Source organism: Triticum urartu, chromosome 7 (assembly GCF_003073215.2).
Source record: "Triticum urartu cultivar G1812 chromosome 7, Tu2.1, whole genome shotgun sequence".
Classification (NCBI taxonomy): Eukaryota; Viridiplantae; Streptophyta; class Magnoliopsida; order Poales; family Poaceae; genus Triticum; species Triticum urartu.
Window position 1 is genome coordinate 442,600,426 of NC_053028.1, and position 23,760 is coordinate 442,624,185.

At 46.8% G+C, this 23,760-nt stretch overlaps 2 protein-coding genes across 3 annotated transcripts; both read left to right on the forward strand.

Moving 5' to 3' along the window:
• The first annotated feature begins 6,342 nt into the window (after positions 1-6,342).
• Positions 6,343-9,459, forward strand: LOC125518009 (succinate dehydrogenase [ubiquinone] iron-sulfur subunit 1, mitochondrial). 2 transcript variants are annotated; one of them, XM_048682971.1, is made up of 2 exons: positions 6,343-7,118; positions 8,023-8,658. In XM_048682971.1, the coding sequence occupies exons 1-2, from the start codon at positions 6,445-6,447 to the stop codon at positions 8,447-8,449; spliced, it is 1,101 nt and encodes a 366-aa protein (XP_048538928.1). In that variant the 5' UTR covers positions 6,343-6,444; the 3' UTR covers positions 8,450-8,658. The 2 variants fall into 2 exon arrangements, with proteins under 2 accessions (XP_048538928.1, XP_048538929.1); XM_048682972.1 differs by lacking the exon at positions 8,023-8,658 and adding an exon at positions 9,044-9,459 and having other exon boundaries at positions 6,345-7,118.
• A 1,810-nt stretch (positions 9,460-11,269) lies between these two features.
• On the forward strand, positions 11,270-12,189 carry LOC125520089 (photosystem II core complex proteins psbY, chloroplastic-like). Its single transcript, XM_048684895.1, has one exon. It carries the CDS (start codon positions 11,402-11,404, stop codon positions 12,011-12,013), a length of 612 nt encoding a protein of 203 aa, XP_048540852.1. The 5' UTR covers positions 11,270-11,401; the 3' UTR covers positions 12,014-12,189.
• The last annotated feature ends 11,571 nt before the right edge of the window (positions 12,190-23,760 follow it).

Genomic DNA, 23,760 nt, shown 5'->3' on the forward strand with positions numbered 1-23,760 from the left:
ACATTGCACCATGCTTATTTGAGTCCATCTTGATGCCCTAATTGCTATTGCAAGAGTGCTTCATAATGTTAGGAGCTGATTCTTATCAGTTTATGAGCATTTGTCATTTTTGCCATGATTATTGTGTGCCTCCTATGAGCATGAGCTCTACATGTGTTTTGGGCCATGCCATTCCATCTTTATAGGGGTGTATGCCATGTATTTTTGTGATCAATGTGGTGACTAGCACAAGCATGCAAAGTAGCTCTCATGATATTGCTGATTTCAGAGACTTAGAATTTCACCAAGTCTTTGCTCTGCTGTTATTTTTTATGCCATGTATTCATGTTGCTACAGAGTGATCCATGCTTCATTTGAGTATGTTCAGTAAGGATTATTTTGAGATATTGTTGTGCTTTATCCATCCATGTCCCTGTTTGCATTTATGGAGTGCCCTAGCATGACTCGATCTTGCTCTACTTTTGCTATAAAATGTTTCTGGCAGATTGTTTACGTGTTAATCAATTTTGCCAAGGTTGTTGTAGTTGATCCATGCATGCTATGAAATTGTTCTTGCCATGGTTAGCTTCTTGAACATATATTCTTGATGGTAGTATGCTTAGTTTGTCATGCAATGCCTTGTATTGAGTGCATCGAGCTCGCAAACATGCCTTCATAATTCTGTTTATGCTATGCCCAGTTTTCTACTAAGTCTGAATCTGTTAACGAAACGTGCTATGTTTACATGGGTCCCATCGTATTTTCTGTGCCCTTTTGGCTTATGGTCAGTAAGGGACTTTTGTTATATGCTTTGAGTAGTTTCATGCCATGCCTTAATTTGCTATGATATGTTCCTGTAGCATGTTGTTATCTTGCTCTAAACATTGCTTCCTGATGTTAATTCCTGACATGTTGTTATTTTCTCTAAGTCTGTGATGTTGATATCTTTTGCTCTTTTGCCATGCTTGTTTAAACCTGCTATTGTGTGATTTAGCCGTAGCTCAGTGTTCATCTTTTGTCAAGCATCTTGAGTAGATCATTGCCATGTGCTTTGTTGTTATGTTGAGTGCAGTAGCTTAGTTTATTGTTGCATTCTAGATGGCATCGTGATGTTAATCGCATAATTGTGCCATTATTGTTTTGCTTGCCATTTGCAAACCGTGCATCCGATTCCGGTGATCTTTATATCGATTTTGACCGAAATCAACTCATCTTTCCAGTGGCACTCTTGGTTTGCTAAGTTGATGCCTTGTTCAATTTTTTCCTTCAGGAGCACGCATATGCATTGCATGTCACATCCCGCATATCATGTCATGTTTTGCATCATGTTGCTTGCGCATTGCTCCGTGGTTGATTGTTGTTTTCCTTTGCTTGTGTTCTTGCCTTGGGTAGAGCCCGGAGACGAGTTCGTGTTCGAGGAACCAGTTGAGTATGCTTACGAGGATCAAGCTTACTTCAACTCGGAGAACTTTGCAGGCAAGATGACCATACCCTCGAAATCACTTTTATCTTTGCTTGCTAGTTGCTCGCTCTATTGCTATGCCGCAATACCTACCACTTGCTTTATCATGCCTCCCATATTGCCATGTCAAACCTCTAACCCACCTTTCCTAGCAAACCGTTGTTTGGCTATGTTACCGCTTTGCTCAGCCCCTCTTATAGCGTTGCTAGTTGCAGGTGAAGATGGAGTTTGTTCCATGTTGGAACATGGACATGTTGGGATATCACAATATCTCTTATTTAATTAATGCACCTATATACTTGTTAAAGGGTGGAAGGCTCGGCCTTATGCCTGGTGTTTTGTTCCACTCTTGCCGCCCTAGTTTCCGTCATATCGGTGTTATGTTCCTTGATTTTGCGTTCCTTACGCGGTTGGGTTATAATGGGAACCCCTTGACAGTTCGCCTTGAATAAAACTCCTTCAACAAGGCCCAACCTTGGTTTTACCATTTGCCACCTAAGCCTTTTCCCTTGGGTTCTGCAGACTCAAGGGTCATCTTTGTTTAAACCCCCGGGCCAGTGCTCCTCTAAGTGTTGGTCCCAACTAGAGCACCGTGCAGGGCCATCCCTTGGCAACTTGGGTTACGTCGGCTCCTGTACGCTTAGCTTATCCGGTGTGCCCTGAGAACGAGATATGTGCAGCTCCTATCGGGATTTGTCGGCACAGCGGGTGGTCTTGCTGGTCTTGTTTTACCATTGTCTAGATGTCTTGTAACCAGGATTTCGAGTCTGATCGGTCTTCCTGGGAGAAGGAATATCCTTCGTTGACCGTGAGAGCTTGTGATGGGCTTAGTTGGGACACCCCTGCAGGGATTTGAACTTTCGAAAACCGTGCCCGCGGTTATGGGTAGATGGGAATTTGTTAATATCCGGTTGTAGAAAACTTGACACTTAACTTAACTAAAATGCATCAACCGCGTGTGTAGCTGTGATGGTCTCTTCTCGGCGGAGTCCGGGAAGTGAACACGATTCATGTGTTATGCTTGGACGTAAGTAGTTTCAGGATCACTTCTTGATCACTTCTAGTTCACGACCGTGCTTTGCTTCTCTTCTCGCTCTTATTTGCGTAAGTTAGCCACCATATATGCTAGTGATTGCTGCAACTCCACCTCACTACCTTTTCCTACCCATAAGCTTAAATAGTCTTGATCTCGCGGGTGTGAGATTGCTGAGTCCCCGTGGCTCACAGATACTTCCAAACAGTTGCAGGTGCCGATGATACCAGTGCAGGTAACGCAACCCAGCTCAGATGGGAGCTCGATGAAGATCGTGTTCGTTGTGTTGTTTCGTTCCCAGTTGGTCAGTAGTGGAGCCTAGTCGGGGCGATCGGGGATCTAGCATTAGGGGTGGTCGTCTTTTATTTTGGTTTCGTAGTCGGACCTTGATTGTATTCTGGATGATGTAATGCTATATTTATGTATTGTGTGAAGTGGCGATTGTAAGCCAACTCTTTATCCCTTTCTTTTTCAGTACATGGGATGTGTAAAGATTACCCCTCTTGCGACATGCCTACTATGCGGTTATGCCTCTAAGTCGTGCTCCAACACGTGGGAGATATAGCCACATCGTGGGTGTTACAGCCGTGCCTCTCAGAAAGGAGAAAAATACACGTTTTCTGTTTTTTTTCTTTCGCGAGAGTCATGATTTTGCTTCCACGAAAGGCACGGTTGTGCTTTCACGAAAGTCACGGCCGTGCCTCTCAGAAACGAAAAAAAAGTGTTTTCTGTTTTTTTCCTTCCACGAGAGTCACGGTTTTGCTTCCATGAAAGGCACGGGCGTGATTTTCGCGAGAGGCACGGACGTGCCTCTTTCGGAAAGGGAAAAAACCGTGCTCCTGGTTTCGGTTTTTTCGCCCGATTTTTTTCGTCTGGTTTTTTCGTGAAAAAAGTTCTTTAAAACCTATCAACATGGGATCTAGTTTTGAAGATCTCGACGCTAGGAATCCAATAGTGAAAACGGTTCGAGATTTGGACGCACAGTTTAAAAGATAAAACGTTTTGAATAAACAAATCTACGAAAAAAGGGAAAACTTCCAGGTTGCGACAAGTGACATGCTGCATGTGCGCCACTTGCCGCGACCTGGGAAAGTGAAGTGTTCTTTGCAATGAGTACTCCTTAATTAGTGATTTCGCAAACAAACAGTCCAGCCCAAAAAAGACAAACAGTCTAACAGGCCCGACAGAAACAACTGAAGAGAAAAAACAACAAAAGCCCACAACTCAAGCCCATAACGATGGAAATCAAAACCCAGCAACTAAGGAGACAAAACGGGCCAAATCAGATGGTAGATGACATGATTCTAAAAAAAGATGGTAGATGACATCAGCCGACTATCCCAGTCGACTGATTCCTAGACACAACCTTATTATAATGGTCTAAAAAAATTCTCATGCATGTTCATCGTGCCAACCACGCTAGTATGGAGGCATGCGGAAATTTGGCTCCACCTTGTCATGTACATGTTCTCTTTTCAACAACTTTTCCATCACTTGATTTCTTAACTGTCTCAGCTTCAGTAGCGTCAACAATTGGTGATGCCACGCCCGTATCAGTACCTGTTGGATGCTTAAACGACACATGCCATTGCGTGTTAGAAGGTTTTTCCCCGAAAAAGAGATAAAGACGATGACGAACACCAGTGGATCCTTTTTAGGTAAGGGTAACTAGTCTATGAGAAAGTCGGGCGGCATTATATCTCTCTTATAGCGAGACCTACCATGCTCTCGCATCACACGCCTCACTTAATGGGCCGGCCCAGGCCCGTGGGAGGCCACAACCTATTTTTCATGTTTTATGTGTTCATTTTTCTTTCTTTTTCTCTTTTGTTTATGCTTCCAATATTCTAAATAAATATATTACAAAAAAACTCAACATAAGACATTTGAAAAAATGTTAAGCAAGCATTTGAAAATGCTAAATGTGTATAAAGAAAATGTATCTCATGTACACGAAAAATGTATACAAAAAATATACAGTTTGTGTGATAAAAGTTGATCATCTATTTAAAAAATTCTTAATCAAGCATATGGAAAACATGTTAAATAATATCTGAAACAGTTAATCTAGTATTTTAAAAATATTAAATATGTATATTAAATGTTGGTCATGTATTAAAAAATTATCAAACTTGTATTTGAAATATGTTAATCAAGCTTTTGAAAATGTGCATAGAAAAAAATTGATCATATATTAATAAAAAATCTTCTATTTGAAAATTATTAATCAAGCATTTGAAAAAAACATAAAGATGTGTATACAAAACAATGTTGACCATGTAATAAAAATATATTAACCAAGCACTTGAAAATGTTAAATGTGCATGAAGAAAATGTTCAGCATGTATATAAAAAATATAAAATATGGGAAAAAAGTTGATCATGTGTTTAGAAATTACTAAAAACGCATTTAAATAAATTAAACATGTATTTAGATTTTTTTCAATCAAGCATTTGCATTTTTTTAAATGTGTATAGAGAAAATGTTGACCATGTAATGAAGAAATCTTAATCTTGTGTTTTGAATAATGTTAATCAAGCATTGAAAATGTCAAAATGTGTATAGAAGTTTTTTTTTACCATATATTTTGAACATGTTTATTTTGTATTTAAAAAATGGTAATGAAGTATTTGAAAATATTAAAAAAAAACTATAGAATATTTTTGACAATGTATTAAAAATTATGGAACATGCATCTTTAAAATGTTAATCGTGTATTAGAAAAATGTTATTGATATCTAAAAATGTAGGCTGAAAACCAAAAGAAAAACAAAGAATAACAAAAAACTATGAAACCAAAAAAGGAAACTAAAAAACTAAAGAAAAAAGAAACGAAAAAGAGAACAAAGAAACAAGTGCAAAAAGAATGAAAGACAATGAGAACCTACACATAAATACAGAGAAACAAAAAAAAACTGCTGAAATGCGTTGGAAACCAGGAAAGAAACAATAAACCCAAAAAATGAAGGAAATGAGAAAGAAAATAAAAAACAACAAATAGAAGAAAAACAAGCACACGAAAGAAAAATAAAAAAAGAAAACAAAAATCCAGAAAAAACCTAGAAAAGAAACAAAAAATAGATGGAAAAAAGAGAAACCCATGAAAACCGAGAAATAAATGAAGGAAATCGGTTGAAAACAAATAAAAATGAAATAAAAACGGTTGATGAAATAAAAGAATACGGAAGTAAGAATAGAAAAATGAGAAAAAAAAATCAAAGAAAGCGGTGCCAACGTGAGTGTCTCGATCGAGACCAGATCGAATGGAAAAAATGCAGACAAAACTGGGTCGTTCCAATGGCTAAACGCGGGGGATAGATTTCAGGCGACATCGACATATATCTTGTTATAAGCGTGATATAGTCCCCAGCGGCAAAAGTCTACATTAGAGTTTGGGGACTTGGGCGAGCAAGCCTAGGAAGCTCAAATGATTTTGGGCCAATTTGGGCATATTGATTTTCGTATTGTGAATGTTTTTTTTTCATATAGTTGGACAAACTTTACGTAGGCTGGCTTTAGACAAATCCTAGACCATTCTCGAATTCTCACACGAGGACCGGTGCGACAACAGCGTCAAAACTTAAATAGAAGACCTGAAAAACGAGAGGAGGAAAAAGCTATACAAATCCCATAAAGCTTGGCGCTACGATGAAGTCATTTTCCCTAGCCAACTTTCCTTTGTCATCTTGCAAACGGCCCAGAGCTTGTCCACATCTCCACCCTCCCATCCACAAGAAGGCCCAACCCAAGCTTTCAGGAGCCCCACCTGTCAGTAACCCACCCCAACCCTAGAACCGCCATTCCTTTACCTCCATCTTGACCCCACATGTCATTCACCCATCAACGCCCGAGCATATATATACCCAGCTGGGCCTAAGCCCACCACGCGCCTCCTTCCCCTCTCCAACCTCCCAAAAATAAAGGAGAAAAAGTAGAGAGAGAGAGAGAGAAACGCGAAACCCCAAATCGATGGCCGCCGCCGCCCTCCTCCGCCGCTCGCCGGCGGCGCGCGCCCTCCTTTCGCCGGCCCTCTCCTCCCGCCTCGTCGCCTCCAAGCCCCACTCCTCATCCCCCGCGCCGCCGCCGCCCTCGTCGAAGCCCGCCAGCACCAAGACCTTCTCGATCTACCGCTGGGACCCCGACTCCCCGTCGACCAAGCCCCACCTCAAGGACTACAAGGTGGACCTCTCCGACTGCGGCCCCATGGTGCTCGACGCGCTCCTCAAGATCAAGAACGAGCAGGACCCGTCCCTCACCTTCCGCCGGAGCTGCCGTGAGGGCATCTGCGGCAGCTGCGCCATGAACATCGACGGCGACAACGGGCTGGCCTGCCTCACCAAGATCTCCTCGGAGGCGGCCGGGGCCTCCACGATCTCGCCGCTCCCCCACATGTTCGTCGTCAAGGACCTCGTCGTCGACATGACCAACTTCTACAATCAGTACAAGAGCGTGGAGCCGTGGCTCAAGCGCAAGGACCCGCCGTCGGCCGGTGGGAAGGAGATCTACCAGTCCAAGGCCGACCGCGCCAAGCTTGATGGCATGTACGAGTGCATCCTCTGCGCCTGCTGCTCCACATCCTGCCCGTCCTACTGGTGGAACCCAGAGGAGTATCTCGGCCCTGCCGCACTGCTCCATGCCAACAGGTATACCTGCACCTCCCTCATAAGCTCTTGATATTGTGAATTGTGATGATATGCTTGAGTATGTTGCGTCTGTGTTTTGGATCTATGCTTGATCTGTTGGTGTGTCGTGCTGTGCTTGCTGTGAAATGGTTATGTGATGATGCGAAGGGTGGTTCTATCTCGCTTAGGTAGTTTGGTGAGAAACTAAGTGCGTTTTATCTAGGAGAATGGTTCGCTGGTCTGATGTGGCGCTGAATTATTTGGTACGTTTATGCAATGATCATCTGTTACTTCTTTGCTAGCTCCCTGGCAAAGTGGTGTAGATGATCGTTTGTTGGATAGTGTGAAATTCCCGTTTGGTTGAAGATCGCCTATACATATTAAGGTATCAGTGATTGTTTATATTTTTAGGTCCATTTATGTAATGATAATCTGTTACATTTTTGCTAGCCCCCCTGTGAAGCGGTGTAGATGATCATTTGGTGGATAGTGTGAAATTTCAGTTTGGTTAAAGAATGACTGATACATTTTAAGGCATGAGTGACTGTTTGTATTCCTTTTTATCTGGTCTTTGGCTGATTGAACTGGAAGTTGATGCCACTGCTGGAAATAATCATGAGTTTGTAGTTTTAGTAGTCTGCTTCTTCATGACGTCGTGAGTCTTTTTCCTTACCTGATTCTTGATGACATTGGAAGCCCTCCCCTCAAGTAGTCTGATTCTTGACGAGGCCTTGATTTTGAAGTTACTTTTATTTGTGGTGGCCTCTCTTTCAGTATAGAGCATGCTAGTTTCCCTTTACCAGAAAATTATGGTTATGTTCTACCAAGATTAAAATGATAATTGTCTAATATATTTAATGCCTTTTGCTGTAAGCTTTAGGATGTTGTTAAGTCCATGACACGTTCACCCGTTCACCCTTTTTAGGCTTCCGCTGTGGGGGACGCTAATGAAACCGAAACCCAGCATGCTTCCGCTGTGGGGGGCGGTAATGAAACCAAAACCCAGCATGTTCATGCACGTCCAAGCTCGAGGATACCATGGGGTCTCAGTCTCAGAGAAGAGAAACTTGCGGGATCACAAACGTAGAATTCTTGCAGCAAAATATGAGCTGAGAGGAAAGCTTTATAAGGCTGTCTGTAGGGACCCTGAACTTCCATCAGATATGCGGGATAAGTTTCGCTATAAGTTGTCCAAGCTGCCAAGAAATAGTAACATGACACGTCTTAGAAACCGCTGTATTTTCACGGGCCGCTCTCGTGGTGTCTACCAGAAATTCCGCATGTCTCGTATCGTGTTCCGCACCTTGGCAAACAAGGGTGAACTGATGGGTGTTAAGAAAGCGTCTTGGTAGATGTTAACAGCTGGGTAGAAGAAAGAACTAGCTCTTCAGTAGTCCAGCAAAATAAGGTTGCCCTCTTTCAGTGTTTGATTCCTGAAACTATCTGTCAAGCTTTTTTTGCCAACAAACGGCATGGTTCTCTCTTTATTTAGTTGAAGCAGTGTAATGTACTGTTTTTTATGCTATTCAGCATTTATGAAGCTAAAGATTCTGTTGTTTAAGGTTTCTACAAGCTGGCTGTTTGATTCAGTATTTATCTGATCTGGCTTTACTTCATGTTTTCACTGAGATTGCATATCTGATCCTCTGATTCATCATATTTGTCACCATGCTCCTGTCATAACATATAATTTAAAACATGATCTGATATAAGGCACATGAAAATTTGAATATCTTTTGACTAATAATTGCAACTCCCCTTAGTCAGAAGAAACTGGAAACAGAATCAGAGGTTTTAGTCGTTTGTCACTTGTACAAGCATCTCATTTCACATATCTGCAAGTGTTTCAAATGTCTTCAGCCCTTTGGATTGGGCTTACGCCTGTAGAGTCTGAGAGATATGACATGCTTCTTTGGCGTGTGCCGTAAACACATTCGTCCTTCCAGGTGGATCCAAGACAGCCGTGATGAGTTCACAAAGGAGCGCCTCGACTCCATCAACGACGAGTTCAAGCTGTACCGCTGCCACACCATCAAGAACTGCACGCATGCCTGCCCCAAGGGGCTCAACCCGGCGAAGCAGATCGACACAATAAAGAAGCTGCAGCTCGGAGCCTGAGTGAGGTCTACTACCCCGTGGAGATGTCGAAAGTTGTAATCAGCTGTCATTTGGTTTGTTTTGGCTCCGTGGTGACGAATAATGGGTGGAAACGCAGGATATTCCCCGCTTGACGATTCCGTGTAGGGAGTGAATAATTGCTACCAGATTTTATTCTTTTCGTGCTGTATCTAGTTTGGTGGTTCATCGTTGATCATCTTTTGATGCATGTCCATGCTTCAAGTAATTCATAAACTTTTGAGTATGTGTTGTCTACTTCCTTCGTCTGAGGAACATAAACGCTTACAGTGCTACCGAGTTTACCACGTCGGCACAGCTTAGCGCAGCTTCCCATCCATCGCTCACCACTCTCGTTGCCTACCAATACAAAGGCAAGGAGGAAAACGGTGGCCGGGGCTTAGGCCAATTCCACCGCGCGACCCTATCTTGTCCCTGTTCGTTTAGGGTAAAACGGACAAACCAAACGGCCCAGCGCGCGGGCGCAAACGGACTTTTGTCCGTTTTGTGTCCGCTTTCAACTCATCCCTGGTTTAAGTTTGCGTCGGTTTTGGGGTGAAACGGACAGTGCGCGGACGGGTGGGACGCGCGCGCTTGTCCTTGCCTGGCCCGCTTGTCAATGGCATAAAGCAAAACCCCCCGTCCGCCCATTTGGCGCCATTCCCACCAAACCCTCGCACGTCCCTCCCGCCACCCCTCTCCCTCCCCCGTCCATGGCCGACATCCGGCCGAATTCCGGCGGCCTGGCCATCGACCCATCCGGAAAGGTGAAGAAGAAGGCGGCCAAGGCGTCAAGGAAGCCGCAGTCGGAGTGCGCGCCGGAGGAGATCGCCAAGTTGGACGCCGAATCAGCGAAGAGGAGGGAACGGAGAGCGGTCGCCAAGGTCAATGTCGCCGCGGCCAAGTTCGCCGTCCAGCACGATGCGATGGAGGCCGCGCGACATAAGGCCGCGGTCGACGAGAAGGAGGACATCGTCAACAAAGCACACGCGCTCCTCATGCTTGGCATGGGTCGTCCCGCCGTTTTCCCTGCAGTGGCCGTCGGCTCAACGAGCACAGCTCGTCGGTCGCCCGGCCTCCGCACTACCAGTCGCGGACCACGTCCATGTCGGCCGTCTTTCCTCCGCCAAGGCACGACGGCTAGACCCGTTTCTCGGGGTCACCGGACGTCGGTTTGTTCGCGCCATGGCATTGCATGACACTTTGCATGGCATAATATCTCAAAAGGATGTGAGACGAGAAGAAGCGGCAAAGCAAGGACGAGCAAATGAAGCAATACCTAGACCTTCAAAGGAAGAAGTTTGAGATGGAGGAGGCGGCCAAGAGGAGGAAGATCAACATGAAGGAGGCGGCCCGACAAAGGCTGTGTTGTCGGCGTGGACAACTATTCATTTTGGAGGCTGGCTGATGCCGGCGATGGACGTGTAGGCCGCTGGCCTGATGAACTAGGGCTTGGCTTTCAAACGTATTTTTTTAAATAGACCGGACAGGATGGGGCAAACGGATGCGTCCGTGCGCTGGGCGCACGGCCACCGCATCCCAGGACACGCCCGGGCACGATCCCATTACCCTATTCAAACGGACAGAATCCGGACAAAACGAACATCTGTTTGAGGTCGCGTGGTGAAGTTGGCCTTATTGCGGGCGTAGACCAAGACGAAAGCAGTCAAGCTGCGGAGCACGAAGATGAACGTCATTACCGTGAACACCTAGCGATGTTTAAATGAAAGTGCCGTAAATACCTAGCGACGTTTCAATCCAGATGATCTCCGATCTTGCCTTTTCTTGAGACGAATACGATCTTGTCGTTCGGTACCATAGGGCATTCTAGAGTACGCTTATATTCCTACCGCGAGATATCTCAATTTTCCGACTCATTTCACCGCTCTACCCTACTTCCTCTCATCATCAAAGTCTCCATGTAAATCGTGTGGTCCCCACGTCGTTGCTCCCACAGCCAATGGCATTGCAAGTTGCAGGCCGCGAGATAAGCTTTCAAACCTCGATCGCACACTCGCCGCACAAGATAAGCTAGCCACATCGTTCCTTCTAGAAACGCAGGGGGAGGGCATTGCATTACACACCCTCGCACCTCACACCACCCCTCCATCCACCTTTTTGCCAGCGTGAGAGCTTCTTCTTTCTTGCGAGGGAGAGAGGGTAGCGAGCAACCAGGGAGCTAGGCGTCAATGGCGACCATAGCCACGATGACCATGCTCAAGCCCGCCAAGATCACGGCCAGGTCGGCGCCTTCGTCGTCACCGTCGTCCAGCACCAAGGTGGCGTCCCCGAGCATCTCGCTGCGCAGCCTGCAGAAGAACGCGGCCAAGAAGGGGGCCCTGGCCGTGTCGCCGGCGGCCGCGGCCATGGCGAGCGCCTTCTTCACCTCGCTGGCCTCGTCGGACGCGGCGATGGCGTCGCAGCGGATCGCGGACGTGGCGGCGGCGGCGCCCGCGGACGACAACCGGGGCCTGCTGCTGCTCTTCGTGGTGGCGCCCGCGCTCGGGTGGGTGCTCTACAACATCCTCCAGCCGGCGCTGAACCAGCTCAACAAGATGCGGTCCGAGAAGGCGCTCGTCGCCGGGCTCGGCATCGGCGCCGCCGCGGCCGCGGGCCTGGCCGCCGTGCCGGAGCCGGCCTCCGCCGCCGTGCAGGAGCTCGCCGCACTGGCGGCGGTAGCGCCCGCCGACGACAACCGGGGCCTGCTGCTGCTCTTCGTGGTGGCGCCCGCGCTCGGGTGGGTGCTGTACAACATCCTGCAGCCGGCGCTGAACCAGCTCAACAAAATGCGGTCCAACTGAGCGTCGTCGTCGTCGTCGTCGTGGCATCGCATGCGGTCCGGCCGAGTGGGTTCGTATGTGTGCGTTGGTCTATTAAGAGTCGTGGTAGTAGCGTGGAACGTGGTGTGAGTGCCCGCTTGCATACTCTCTAATCTTGTTCCTTCCATTGATCAAATGCAGTACAGCTCTTCTTGTTCTCTCTTCTGCTACGTTCAGTGCAATGTTCTCTTCTGCTACGTTCCAATGCTGGATTGGGGTTTTAGGGCAACTCTAACCGACCCCTAAAAAATAAGGAGGATCTGGCAGAGTAAAACCTTAGCGGAGTATTTTTACTCCACTTAAGATTTGGCCGGATCTAGCAGATCATCAATATATAACGGAGTAAAGTTATTTTTTTTGTTTATGCACTTCGTCGAACATCGTCATGCGTGTCTACCACGCTGGTGACCCATAGAAGCCCTAGGCCATCTCCCTCGGTCATCGCCCATGCACATCTTTCTGGCCGCGTTCCTGCCGGCCGCCGTTGTAGTTCTATACCTCAAGATGCGGCCGCGCTTCGTGTACCTTGTCGACTACGCCTGCTTCCGCACCAAGCCCAGCCACCGCGTCCCCTTCGGCACATTCCTCAAGCACGCCAAGCTTGTCACCTTCATTGAGGGGGCCTCGATTGACAAGCGCATCATCCGTTTCATGACGTGGCTGCTGGAGCGGTCCGGGCTTGGGAAGGAGACGTGTCTGTCCCCGGCGCACCACTTCATCCTGCCATACCAAAACTTGGAGGCCTCGCACGAGGACGTGGAGCTCGTCATCTTCTCTGCCATTGACGACCTACTTGCCCAGACGAGCATCAGCCCCGACGCCATTGACTTCCTCGTCGTCAACTGCAGCCTCTTCGTGCCCATCCCATTCTTCACCGACTGATCATCCACAAGTACAGGATGCGCAGCGACATCTATAAGGTGCACCTCTCCAGTATGGGGTGCAACGCGGGGTGGCCGTTAGGTCAAGTTCTTCGTCTATGAGGTCGCGCCATCGACAAGGGAGCTTCAGGCGAGTTGCCAGCCGGCCACAAGAAGACCTTTGTGTGAAGATAATTTATCCCCGGCCGCCGTCAGACCGAGTATATTTAGGGATTTTGGTAGGCGTAAAAAAGGAAAAACGACTAGGTGCGGTGTAAGAAAGGAAAATGAGGTAAATATACCCGAAGTCATAAAACTTGCACGCGATGGTCAATTTGGTCCACAAACTTGTAAAATAGGTGTTTCTTGTCATCAAACTTGCACGAGCGTTCATATACGGTCACATTTCATGTACACGGACGTATCCATGGCCTATGTGGCATTCCAGCGTGGCCAGGGCCCACTGTCAGCCGCTGTAGCATGTAGATCTGCAGAGAAGCCTTTGGCTTTTTTTATTTTCGTATTAAGCCCCTAAAAATAAAATGAGAAAACAAGCGATATGGGGTTTTGAAGCTGCAACGTGCCTTAATAGTCTCACATGGACAACCACCAGATTACTGATCATTCATGTCTATATAGCATGACTAATTTTTGTATCATATAAACATTGACTGAAAATAAATTTTACAAGAAATGTAACACGGAAAAATGAGCACCGTGGCTCGACCATGTGACCTTGTGGTCAAGGTTAACTAAGATTACCACCGACAACACAACACGTCCAGATGTAAGAAAACAATTTATATTTTTGTGCTTGTGACATTTAAAAAATATTTATGTGTTAAAAAAAGGTATGCGACATTTTAAAAAGTTTCAAAAACTTGTATTTGAAAAAATGTTAATCAACACAGCACGTCCAGATTAACATTTTTTCAAATACAAGTTTTGAGACTTATGTGTATTGAAACATATACTCCATATGATGCACATATGTTTTGATGTTTTAAATACTCCAGTATACATCTATGTTATGAGTATTTAAAAAGTATATGCTTAATACTTTTTAAACATATGATTAACATTTTTTTCAAATACAAGTTTTGAAAAAAAAATCAACTATGTTTTTAACATTTTTGAATGGTACGAAACATTTTCAAGCTACACAAACAGTTTTATACATTGTATAGGCATTTACAAAATGTCATGACCAGTTTTTTTGGAATGCACGAACATTTTTTAAATGCAACGTATCATTTTAATTTACACAAATGTGGTTTACAATGTTTAAACATTTTTTTAAATGTCACACACCTTTTTTTGTAACACATAAACATTTATTAAATATCACAAACACAAGAATATAATTTTTTTTCTTACATAGAACAAGAAGGAATAACAACATGAAAAATATTTATCCCATTTGGATATTTTGTGTTTTCGAAACCCAGTGGTAATCTTAGTTAACATTGACCACGAGGTCACATAGTCGAGCTACGGTGCTCCCTTTTTTGGGGTTACATTTCTTGTAAAATTGATTTTTCAGCCGTGTTTATATGATATAAAAATTATTTGTGCTACCTAGACATGAATGATCATCGGTTTGATGGTTGTTAACCCAAGCCTAGTAGGGGCACGTCCCTAGTTCGTAACCGAACCATCCCTTATTTTTCCATTTTATTTTAAGGGCTTTATACGTAAATAAAAAATCATTTTATTTTAGGGGCTTAAGAAGTTAAAAAATAGGTGCATAATACGTAAATAAAGAAAAAGCCTGCAAATCTACCATGCGTCGCGGGTTTATAGTGGGCCCTGGCCATGCTGGCATGCCACATAGGCCACGGATACGTCTGCGTACATAGAATGTGACAGTATATGAACGTCTGTGTAAGTTTGATGACCAGAAACACGTATTTTACAAGTTTATGCACCAAACTGACCGTGGCGTGCAAGTTCTATGACTCCTGATGTATTTACCTCAAAGTATCGTAACCTTCCGTCGATGTAGCGTGCCAAGAAACTTTCGAAAGCCTGGGCAAACCCGCAAGTCACAGAGTGACCAGGATGTCATCATTTTCTTGCAAACCGCTAATACTCCGTATATCACTAGAGGTTTCATTATCGCTCCAGTAGAGATCTGTGGTTTGGCTTCGAGCAATTTTCTCCTCTCACCGTACTACACGGTCCATGCTAGATGCTACTGTATACTACTAGTACCGTCCCTGCATCACAGGGCAGAGACAGTGGACACATGAAACTAAAAGATCGGCGCTTTCGAGGAAATCGATCGCCGTGACACAGTAGTACTCCACGCTAGTGGATTAGTCAAGGTCAGAGGTATTCGCGTTGCACTGTGTGCGTCTCGGCTTTTGCGTCGCTCGCTCGCGCCCGCGCGTGTCAGCCGTCCAGTGAGGCCCATTTTCCCGTCCTCCTCCATCTCCTCAAAACTGTCAGGTCCGGTTTGACAGATGCCAAGCCGCGTGAAAATAAACAAAACTGGCCCTTTTTGATAGTTAAACATAAAATGATCTTAATTTAAAAATATTTCACAAAATGGCCTTCTTTTACATGACGTCCGGGGCTAGGGCGTCGTGCTAAAGAGCATGACGCCCCGACCTAAGGCGTCATGGTTATGAAATGTAGCATGGCGCTCCGGGCTAGAGTGTCATGCAAAATAGTATGACGCCCTAGCCCGGGGCGTCATGCTATCTAGCATGACGCACTAGGCCCGGGCGTCATGCAAAAGGGCCAATTTGTGAAAAAATTCAGAATGAGGCCATTTTGTGTTGAACTTTTGAAAAAGGGTCAGTTTTGTCCATTTTCACCCAAGCCGCAGCTCTCTGAACAAGACGGTGGTCAAGCCTTCAGCTTTCCGTCTCTCTCTTTTACTATTAGCTATCCTTCTTTCTTCTGCCGGGGGTGAAATGGTAAATTGACCGTATGGCATCTTCAACGCTGACCAACAAATTTGCTCCCGCATCCATCCGCAGACTGGGAGGCCTGTTGTCGCACACGTACCTCCAACATCGAGGGTGATGCATCACAGTTCACGTCAAAATAGACCCATCCGAAAGCACGGTACGCAAACAATACGGCAGGTGCTTTTGAAGACCCGAAACCCTGCACACCCGAGAAGGACCCTGTCTGGACGTGCAGCGGCTACGAGCTGCCCTAAATCGGTTCGCCCGCCCCTGGAGCCTCAAGGATTGCCGCCCTTCAATATGAAGAATGAACGAAGAACGGGAGAGAAGTTACAAGGGAGCGATTAAAAACCGAACTAGGATAAAAAAGTAGATGGGTTTTGTGATTGTGTGTTGTTGTTCAATTGACCGTCACCTCCTGTATATATAAGAGGCGGATGGACTTTCCGTAAGAAAAAAAAAACTTATCTTGCCGTGCAAATCATCAAAACCTAACAAAACACGGACTGCTTGCAACCTCCAGGCAGGATCTGGAGGCTCGGATGATCCGGCCAAGCCCATATTTTTGGCAGCAGCACATTGATCGGGCTGTAACTTTTGCATATGACCTTGGATGAAGACAACTTTTATATCAAAATCAACGGATTCGAGGAGACGCACAACTTTGTTGTTGAACACTTTTTGATCTGAGGCCATCTTGAGGGGGTATCGGGCCGTTACCTAAAATCTGTATTAGGAAAAGTTGTCCAGACATCCGAACTCTTACTCGGATCGTCCGGGACTCCTCCCAGATCATCCGGCTTCGTGGTAAACCTTCTGTTGTCTAGGTCACTCGGCCGTCTCCGGCCGGATGATCCAGCCATGCATTGCTGCAACACGCAGTTTTGCGTGTAACTTTTGCATATGACCTCACATTAAGATGATTTTTATATTAAAATCATCCGTTTCGACGAGACGAAGAACTTTGTTGTTGAAACTTTTTTCATCCGAGACCATCTTAATTGAGTTTTTGGCCATGCAAAAATCTAACACATGCCCCCTGTTTTTTTTTTGCAAAGCTAGCGTGTCAAAAAATATTTTGTACCCTCTTCACTCTAAGGACGATGTCAACACTCCATCGGCCATTTATATGCTTAGAGCGATAATTATATATCGGCCATGTTTATGATTAGGGCGATAATTCTATATCAACTATTGATTTGAACTTCTTGTTGACATCATATCTTGGAACTGATTACCACCAATCGGCTTTAAATAGGTGGGAATGAACCCATTCCTTGTATCACTAAGGAAATCAAACTCTGAGAGGCCACGCCCTGTTAAGCAAGTAACAACGGGATGATTCCAAGCCACCAATGCATCAGCCAAAGCAACACAAGCCGAACTATCCATGTGAATGACTTCTACTTCATCATTGACCCATTGTATTAAGAATTGATGCATGGTAGATGGCACACATTGGTTAACTTTACGATGAAGAATGTGGTGGCCAAAGTTTTGCTTCCCACAATAAGTTCCATGCACATCACACCTTTGGTTTCTGCCTTTTCTTTATCCTCAAATCCATTAAGTATCATAGTGGTCTTCATCAATGCATGATCATGTAACCTCAACTTATTGAAGACCAAATAGGGCATAAGATTTACCACAACAGTACCATCAATGAGCATCCTAGCAACCAACGATCTATTAATATGACCTTTGAGGTACAATGGCTTCAAGTGTTTCATTGGTTCTTTTGACTTCTCGAAGATTCTTAGGACTAAAATCCAGCTGGGCCACCTTCCCTTCTTCACCTATAGCATGAAACTCGGTATGTAAGTAATACACCATATTAATATCCATACCTTCCCGAACCGGCGTAGATTCGTAATCCACCATCTCATCTTCATCTCCCACAGTGTATATTGGACTTGAAGTTTCCTTAATTGAAAGGAATGTTTTGGGTGTTGCGAACGATGTAATAGTGGTAGCATCATCCTCGTTTGGTGGTGTAGGTGTTGGTGTAGCTAATGTAGAAGCATCTGCGTTTTCTTTTTGTTTAGGCTGCCACACTTGTTTTGTGAGTGCCATGGGCCGAATTTCATTGAACAATTCGTCACTTTACTTCTCCTCTTTGTGCTCTACCTTCTCACAGTTCCTCATGCGTTGTAATCTCCTTTTCATGGTCTTAGTTAAACCGGGAGGACACCACTTAGGTTAAGTATATTTGGGATCTGTAGGTTTGGCCTTGCTTGTGCTAGCCTCATGATCATTAGCCATGGAACCCTGCTGAACAATAAGCATAACACCATTAGAATTAGTCGGATTACCAACAATCGATTTGATCTTCTTTTGCTTGTCGCATTCTGAAATTTCCGCATTAGGTGACTTAACACGCCACACTTTTTTATTGACCCTGTGTGGAGAAATTTTTGTTGGCCGATTAGCACCATGGCTCGAACGGTCTTGTGTGGGATAATAAAGCCTCTTGCGAGTAGGCCTTCTAGGTGCTGCTTACCCCACATGAAAAGCATAAGGAGCCATTGGGACTTGCCCCCAACCTCCATTAAAGTCTCCCATGTAATATGGCGCATAGGGGTGGCAACATCCACGGTGGTGGTGCCCAGGACCCATATGCCTGGCATAGCGTTGAAATTCTTGCTTCGGAGGTGGTCTTGAACGCTTTGAAGGTGATGTCCGATTAGAGCTAGAACCGACCGCTTGATTGCATATTTGGAAAGCAACATACCAAAAGTTGGCTTGATTCGCTTGAGCTTAGCTTCACTCTTTGGATGGAGAAAGCGGCTGAGGGTTTTGGAGCAATATCACTAAGCATTTGAGCAAGCAAGCCATTAAGCAACACCTCATCCCCTTTTAATAGTATTGGCTTTCCTATGGACTCAATGTGATCTTGGATCACTAAAATAAAGATGGAGAGTTTTGAGCCTTTTCCAATATATGTACTTCGCATTTTGAGGGGTCCACATCTCTAATCCATGCCATGCCATTCATCGAACTTCCTGAAATATTTATCTTGAATGGATATTAGTTCAATGAGCTATATGTTGTTATGAATTACCAAAACCACCTGGGGATTAGTTGCACTTTCATTTTACATAGGAGGTGCCGATGAAATAGGTAAACTTGGACTAGGGTTTTCAGATATACCAATAGTACCACTAGATGACGGAGGCATATTTTTCTGAGCATTAGAACTTGCTACGAAAGAATTGTATGTCATCACATTACCCTTACTAACAAGACTTTCAATCACAGTTGAGGGAGTCCTGGATTAGGGAGTCCTCGGGAGGCTGGCTTGTCTCTTATGGGCCAGATTGGTGGGCCGTATTGTATCCGGACCGAAGGCCTTTTGTACCTTGGAGTACACCCCAAGGCGAGATGGAAGATCCGATGTTTCCTTTGTATTCGATTATCTGTAAACCCTAGCACCCCTGGTGTCTATATAAACCAGGGAGCTTAGTCCGTAGAGGCCAGGAGAACAATCACCATCCTACCAGTTAGGGTTTAATTAGTTTGTCTGATCTCGTGGTAGATCTACTCTGTAACCCCCTTATACACAAGCAATATAATCAAGTAGGACATAGGGTTTTACCTCTTAAAGAGGGCCCGAACCTGGGTAAACATTGTGTCCTACGTCTATTGTTCCCCATCGATACAAGGTCCACAGTTCGGGACCCCCTATCCGAGATCCGCCGATTTTGACACCGACAATAGCCACTTGCTTTGGAGAAAAAACTTTGTTCACAGTGATTTCATCTTGTTCGTCAATGAGAGGAAGGGAATTGACATTTCCAACGGGAGTGATGTTGCCTTGACGGTCCTTCTTGAAACTTGCAAGAAACGCCTCCAAATCCTCCTCCTCGTGCTTCTTCTTGAGCGCCTCAAAAACCTCTTCACACTCCTTCTTGTGCGTTTTGTAGGCTTGGCGATGTTCCTCCGATAGTTCATCAAGACTAGACTTAATGATGTTATCGGCGTCAACTTCTGATGGCTTGGGGCTATTAGACATGGTTGATGATGATTCTTGATCTTTCTTCCCCAGCGGAGTCGCCAAAAAGTGTGTTCGCACATGAACGCATCACCCTATAGCTCCAACATCGATGGTGATGCACCCCAGCTCATGTGAAGGAGACCTGTCCGGAAGCGCGGTACGCAAGCAATCCGGCGGATGCTTTTCGAGACCCGAAACCCCACACGCCCGGGAGGGACCCCGTCTGGATGCGCGGCGACTATGGGCTGCCCTAGGTCGATTCGCGTGCCCCTAGAGCCTCGAGGATCACTGCCCTTCAATACGAAGAATGAACGAAGAATAAGAGAGAAGTAACAAGGGAGTGATGTAAAAACTAGGGTAAAAAGTACATGAGTTTTGTCGATTGTGTGTTGTTGTTTAATCGGCCGTCACCTTCTGTCTATATAAGAGGCGGATGAACTTCTCGTACAAAAAAAGGACTTGGCATGTCGTCCAAATCATCAAAACCAAACAAAATATGGACTACTCACGACCTCTGGGCTAGATCTCGAGGCCCGGATGATCCGGCCAAGCCCATATTTTTTATAGCAGCATGTTTATCGGGTTGTAACTTTTGCATACAACCTCAGATTAAGATGATATTTATATGAAAATCAACAAATTCGATGAGGCGCACAACTTTGCCGTTGAACACTTTTCGATCTGAGGCCATCTTTAGGGGGTATCGGGTTGTTTTCTAAAGTCTGCAATAGGAAAAGTTGTCCACATGTTCAGACTATTGCTCGGATCGTCCGAGTTCTATCCATATCATCCGTGACTCCTCCCAGATCATCCAGCTTCGTGGTAAAACCTTCTATTGTTTGCGTCACTCGTTTGGCCTTCGGCCGGATGATCCGTATCTCAACCCGGATGATCCGACCATGCACTCATGAAACACACAATTTTGCCTGTAACTTTTGCATACGACCCGAGATTAAGACTACCAAAATCATCCATTTTGACGAGACGAAGAACTTTGTTGTTGAAAAGTTTTTCATCTAAGGCCATATTAATTGATTTTTTGCCATGCAAAAGTCTGGTGTCAACACCTGTTCAGGAAAACGGATGCGAGAGCCGGCTATCCAACGCTACCCGCATACAATTCAAACATTGGTTAAACAAAACGGACGAACTACATTCAAACCGTATGATATTCATACAAACCAGAAAAGAACATTTACATTTCGAACAATTTTAACTAAATTATACCGGACTAATGTAAAACTAGTCTACTGTTGGCGTCGGCGGATATCCATTCCCACAACACGGATACCCTAAACTAGTCTATGGCCGACCACGGTGGATCTCCATTGTCTTCCCCATGTCCTGCAGCCCGTACATCGGACTTCCTTGAGCCCCAAAGGTATATGCTTCAGGGAAAAGACCAAGAGTAGCCTCTGCTTCCCCATGTTCGGTTGTGCCACTCATGGGAGTGGCACCAGAGGGATATGCTTTAGCCGGAGGGGAAGGGTGTCCTCCGCTTTCGTGAAGCACAAACCAAAGTTGGTTTTTGGGGTGGGGGACAACGATGAACTATGAAGCGGGCAAGACACCCACTGTGTATGCCGGCGACGCCTCGACGGTGACCTTCATGGGACCCAAGCGACAGCGGGCTCCCATCTTCTACTTTTCCTCGATGATGGCAACCAGTGTGGATGTGTTGGCCGCCGCCTTGTCGATCTCTGCGAAGCCGACTTCTTTCTCCATTGGCTGGGTGTGGTTTCATGAACGTTGACGGCGGATGGCATGGTCGTAGGCACGGGGTGATCGGTATGACACGGCCTCGTCCACGGAAGCCACGATGCCCGTGCCACCGTGCTCCCATGCGTGCCAGCCTGGAGCAACTTCCACTCCTCGGCGAGTTGGCTTGGAGCGGTGAGTTGCCGAGCCACGCGCCAACTTAGGGAAGTTGCCTCCGCAAGCTGGCCTGCAATAGCAAGGGAGGTGGAGCAGGGAGTTGTCTGACTTGTATCCTACGGGCTCAGCAGGCCACCCAGTCGGCTTTTATGCCAGAGAACTCCTCTTCCTGCTCGTCGAATATCATGAAGAGTGGAGAAAATGATGGAAGGAGGAGATGGGAGTGGAGGTGTGGTGCGATTTTTTGCGGGCGTATGGCATCGTTTAAAATAGTGCGTGGACGCCCAGAGCCAACCGACGTTGTGTTTAATGATGGGCGGCTCATGAACGAACGTGTGTCCGGAGTAGTTTTCTCGGCATACATGCATGTTTAATGAAGGAGGACGGACGGTCTGTACCCGTTTGAATGCGGCGAGGAGGCATGTTCAGCCGCACGTGCACCGGACGGCGCTCTCTTGGCCAGCATACCGCTTCAATGCCGACAGTGAGAGGTCACGTTCGCTCTGGGCCGGCCGCTCTACAACTACATGAATGCAGGCAGCTGGCACCGAGCAGGAAAGCACGTGGGCGCGAGTGGAGGGTTTTGGTGGGCCAAGATAATCAGGAGCGGGTGTGTCAGCGGTTCGTACACCTGCAATCCCGCACTTTATCTTCGGTTTGGAAGAAAAACACGTTCACATTGAACTGCGGACAGAAATATAACCATGTTGAATAGCAAAAGATATCGGATCGCGTGGTGTGAACGGTCGCGGATTGTTTGAAAGTCAGCATTAGAGATGCCATTATAGTGTACGGTATGGCATGGCGGAGCCTTTCTACTATTGTGGACAAATTTGTACAGAACACCTATTTCGCAAGGTTGTTGTACAAAACACAATCTATTAGTCTAATTTGTTGTAGACAGCTACAATCCATTGTTTAATTATGCTGACATGATTCTTAACTGGTGGGTTTGCTTCTAAGTGCACGTTCCAAAAAAAATGTCATATAAGTCGGTTCTGGTTAACTGAACTTCTAATGTCTCCTAAAATTATGGTTAAAACGAGCTAAAATGATTGAGAACAATTCATTCACGCAGGTGTGATAATAGCCCCCGCTCCTAGCCACAGCCCCCGTGCCTAGCCGCGCCGGTGGCCACTCCGGCCCTGGCGGCCACCCACAGCCCCTCGGCGGCCGCCTCCCCGGCCCCGGCTCCCCTCCCTGATGGACATCTCCCCTCCTCCCCCCGGCGGATTGCACCCGGTGCCGCGCTGGCTGGCTTGCAGCCCCTCCTCCGCCGGATCTGGCTCAGTGGCGTCCTCCTACCGCGACGCCGTCCTCGCCTCCCCCACCCCTCCCGCTGGCGACCTGCAGGCCGGCCTCACTCAGCCTCGCCGGCCCGGACCGCGGTCAGAGGTCCACCGCGTCACCCCGCCGCCGGAAGAGCTGTGGCAGGTGGCCCGGGACCACCGCAGGAAACGCCCGCGCCAACCTCGTCCACGTCCGCGCCGCCCCGATGCGCCCCCGCATCCCCGTTCCCCGGTCGCGACCAGCGGCGGGTGCCCCCGCCGTCTCTCCCCCGGCCACCCGCTCGTGGACTGCCGCAAGGACATCCGTTGCCGGTGATGCAGGTTCTTCAGCCACAAGGCGCGTGCTTGCACCGTGCCTCGCGCCTCCCTCCCTGGCCCGGGTCCGGCCAAGTGGCCACGCACGGCGCCCCCTTCCCCGGTGCCTTGCGTCAACGATTCCGGCCTCCCCGTGTCCTCCGGGCAGGCCTCACTGACCCCGTCGCCGGCCCCCTCCCCGCGCTCCTCATCGACGTCCTTGGCCGCGGCTCCGCCACCATGGCCATCTCCCTCGCCCTCGCCTACGGCGCCACCCCCGCGGCCCTCATCGTCGCCGTCCTCTGCTCCGGCCTCCTCCTCCTCGGGCACCCCCACCGTGATGTCCGGCCACCCCTCCCTCCGTCCCGCCACCGCAACGTGCTTCCTCTAGCGCTCCGACGAGATCAACGCCGCCGAGATCGCGCTCCAGCGTGCCCTGGTCGCCACGGTTGCCGGCCGCCGCACTAGTGTCTCCTACACTGATGTCACGGGTCTGGTC

Coding starts and splice junctions, on each gene's coding strand:
- LOC125520089 (XM_048684895.1), top strand. CDS start 11,402: ATGGCGACCATAGCCACGATGACCATGCTCAAGCCCGCCAAGATCACG.
- LOC125518009 (XM_048682971.1), top strand. CDS start 6,445: ATGGCCGCCGCCGCCCTCCTCCGCCGCTCGCCGGCGGCGCGCGCCCTC. Junction 7,119..8,022: donor GCACTGCTCCATGCCAACAG/GTATACCTGCAC, acceptor CACCCTTTTTAG/GCTTCCGCTGTGGGGGACGC.